The 4,057-nt window shown below is 36.1% G+C and overlaps 1 protein-coding gene across 1 annotated transcript; it reads left to right on the plus strand.

Moving 5' to 3' along the window:
- Positions 1-374: 374 nt before the first annotated feature.
- Positions 375-2,354, plus strand: LOC145058957 (uncharacterized). The gene is made up of 2 exons (XM_079006833.1): positions 375-1,440; positions 1,517-2,354. The coding sequence occupies exons 1-2, from the start codon at positions 1,266-1,268 to the stop codon at positions 2,296-2,298; spliced, it is 957 nt and encodes a 318-aa protein (XP_078862959.1). The 5' UTR covers positions 375-1,265; the 3' UTR covers positions 2,299-2,354.
- Positions 2,355-4,057: the final 1,703 nt, after the last annotated feature.

Genomic DNA, 4,057 nt, shown 5'->3' on the forward strand with positions numbered 1-4,057 from the left:
CTTTAACCTCAATCTTGATAAGGATTATGGTTGTGTTCAAATGGATGGGTTTCATAACGGGGTTGGGACAAATGATGAACATGAGGACATAGAAGTCATTGACAATGATAGATGGTATTATTTAGATGAAGGGTCAGAAGATGAAAGGAAAAGAAGATGTGTTCTTAAAAATCTGGCTAAGGAGAAAAGATGTAGTCTTGGCAATATCCATAAGGCCAGTTTTTATGTTGGGCAAAAGTTTAAATCAAAGAAAGAATTGAAAGAAAAAATTGACATGCACGCACTAGAAACTAGGAGGAATTTATATTATAAAAAGAATGACAAGCTTAGACTTCGGGCATTGTGTAGAGGTGTAGTCCCTGTCATCAATGCAAGTGGGGTGGTGGGCCTTAATACCAAAAATAAAAGCAAGGGCAAAGAGGTCAATTCAGAAAAAGTAAACTGTAGTTGGTTCCTTCATGCTTCTAGGTCAAACACAGAATCTCCTTGGTTTGTAAGGACATTAAATGACAACCATACTTGCCTTCAAAGTAGGAAGATTAGAGCTTGCACTGCTACTTTTATATCCAAGCGAATCATGGACCAAATTGACACGAATCCAGGGATTCCTCTTCGAGCTTTGCAGGAACAACTTCAAAAGGACTTTGAGGTTGGTGTTTCTATTGACAAAGTATTCAGGGCCAAGGCTATTGCAACTAAGATCGTGGAGGGTGACTATACGAAACAATATGAGATCTTGAGGGACTATGTCCTTGAATTGCAAGCAACCAATCTTGACACAACTGTCAAGATTGATGTTTACAGTGAACAAAACCCATCAAACCCAACGAGGAGGTTTAAAAGAATCTACATTTGCTTAGGTCCCCTGAAAAAAGGTTTTAAGGCTGGCCTCAGGGATCTTTTGGGTTTCGATGGTGCGCATATGAAAGGACCATTTCCTGGGCAGGTTCTAACAGCAGTTGGGTTGGACTCTAACAATGGTATTTACCCCCTTGCTTATGCCATTGTTGAGACAGAGAACAAAAGTAGTTGGGTATGGTTCTTGCAGTGTTTAGGAGAAGACTTGGATCTTGGTTCAAACTCTAACTTTACCTTTATCACAGATCGACAAAAGGTATCTCTTTCTAACTTGTATTATTAATTACTTATTATTATATAAACTAAATACTTAATTATTGTTATTGTTATAGGGTTTAATACCAGCAATAGCCCAACTATTCCCATGTGCTGAGCACAGGTATTGTCTCAGGCACATACATCAGAACATGAGAGTGAAATGGAAATTGAAAGAGTACAAGGATCATTTATGGAGATGTGCAACTGCAACCACTGTACCTGAATTTGAACATTGCATGAAAGAATTTAGCAACTATGACAAGGAGGCATGTGAATGGCTTAGAAAGATTCCTCCAAAACACTGGGCAAGAAGCCATTTTACAGGTACATAAATTACCATAAATTACTATATGTTAAATGTGTACTTGTACTTAAAACAATATGTTAATTTTTTTAACAGGCAGAGCAATCTCTGATATACTGTTAAACAACCTTTGTGAGGTATTTAACAGCAAGATAATAGAGGGAAGAGATAAGCCTATCATAGGTTGTTTGGAGTATATTAGACAATACCTGATGAAGAGAATATGTAATGTTATGAAGGTGATGGACAAGGCAAAAGGGCCTTTAACACCCACTGCAACAACCATATTGGATGTAAACAAGTCTCATGCATCACATTACATTGCTAGGTGGAATGGGGGTGACAAATACCAAGTCACTGGGGCATGGCAAGACCAACATGTTGTAGATGTTAGGAACAACACATGTACTTGCAGAAAGTGGGAGCTAATAGGCATCCCATGTAAACATGCCATTGCAACCCTTTATGAAATGACCAAGAACTCAGAGGATGTTGGTGACATTTACAGGTGGGTCAATAAGGTATACTGGTTGGATACATGGAAGAATGCATATTCCTATAAGGTAGAGCCCATAAAAGGAAGAATAATGTGGCCTAAAAGTTTGTGTCCCACCACACTTGTCCCTCCAATACATCACAAGCAACCAGGTAGGCCTACAAAGAAGAGGAAGAAAAGTGAGGATGAAAAATTGAGTCAGAGTCAAAGAGGGAGTCAAAGTCAGACTGGTACTCATGGTGTAAGTCAGGAAGAAGGCTGTAAAGTGGGTCCTGATGGAGTTCAAAAATTAACAAGGAAATATGTCAGTGTAACATGTGCAAAATGCAAAAACAAAGGTCACAACTCAAGGACATGCAAAGGTCAAGGAGGTGGAAGTTAGGTGGAAGTTGAAGATCAAGGTTGTGTTTGTTTTGGCAGATGTTATTTGCTACTTTTGGAAGTGTTTTGATGTTAAACAACTTATGACTTATGGTTCTTTTGGTTTTCATTAGTATGATAAGTATTAGAACATATATATATGGTTGCATATTTTGGGATAATGTAATTGCACTATATGCTTGTAGTCTATTATGTAATTGCAGCCTTGGTTATTATGGTTTTTTGTTATTGTTGTTTATTATAACCATTATAGTCAATTATTCACATTAACCTTTCTTTCACCTTACAAAAACTACAAAGAACCTTACAAACAACATAAGCAATTCCATAAAATTCATATTTATACCAGGAAGTCATTTACTACATACACAACTTACTTTGACCTTACAAACAACTACAAAGAACCTAGGTCAAAGTACCAAAAACCATTAATTCACCAAAAAACCACACTTTTATCGATCTTCAACAAATAAAAACCCACCCCATTGACCTATTACCTAAACCTAAACAGACCTTATGAACAAAATCACAAAAAACACCCAACTAGCCAGCAACATGATCTTCAGAGCTGTGCACCAAGCTTGCATTCGGTTAATATTTCTCAATAGTCCAGGAATAATGACTTTAGACCTTTCACATATGGGGGGATCAACCCATCCGATGAAGCGACAAGCAGAATCCTTCAAAAAGGGGAAAATAACAAATGTTATTTGATTACAAATCAAAATGGGTGCAAACGAATTTCTTTACCTTTTGAGGGCAAGCATAGAAACGTCTGCCTGGGTTCTTTGGTGTCCATGAGCATTTAACAACAGCAAACTTACCACAAAAACAGAGAACCATCGTGTGATTAACTGACACCCCGACTGTTAACAAAGAGAGATGAGAGAAGGAAGAGAGAAGGAAGAACAACTTCGAAGTTGCAGAACAACGTTTGGGGAAGAACTTGAACGTTGGGGAAGTCTTATATGTTATTTCTGGAATTGTAAAAATGGTCCCTCAAGTAAAATGACATTTATGCCCTCATGTGCAATGCACGTGAGGGGTTTAACAGCCACAAACAAACGGCTGTTAACCCCAAGGGCTTGTTCCACAAACAAACCTCTCCATAAGGACCAGAAATCCAATTTTTAAAAGGTTTGGACCATATCCACAAAAAATGACAAACCACAGGGACCATTTTTGCATTTTTGTCACGATTTTTTTAAGCCTAAAGCTACATTTGTGAGATTTAGTTACTTATAGATCTCAACCACTTCGAATAATTTATATTTGTTACATACTTGTTTAAATATACTATGAGATTTTCATTTTCTTTTCAATTTGGATGGTGTAAAATCCAATTTTCGGCCTTTTTATGATTTCTTACTAAAAGGTTATATTTTCAAAAAATATTTACTACTATTTGTACTTTGAAGCTCATTAAAGTACATGAATTGACACATATTCTGTTTTCTTAGAAGTGTGTCCTTTTTCTCATAAAAGTAAAAAAAAAAACGCCCTTTATTTTATGAGAATAACAATTATTTATTATTTAAAATAAATACAACAGAAGAATCCAACTTTTATGGGAAGAGGATATCTACTCAGCTTTGATGTAGAAGTATGAGAGAAAAAATAATTCCAATTCGGTTTTGAGTTGTCAATTTCATGATTTCATCATTTTGTTTCAGAAAAGGAAAAACATTCCAAATGCCATTCATTGCGTATCATAATTAATTTCATAATATAAACAAGATATCAACAATTACATGATTTAT

This window comes from Lactuca serriola, chromosome 6, assembly GCF_051521515.1.
Source record: "Lactuca serriola cultivar US96UC23 chromosome 6, Lser_US96UC23_V15, whole genome shotgun sequence".
In the NCBI taxonomy this organism is placed as follows: Eukaryota; Viridiplantae; Streptophyta; class Magnoliopsida; order Asterales; family Asteraceae; genus Lactuca; species Lactuca serriola.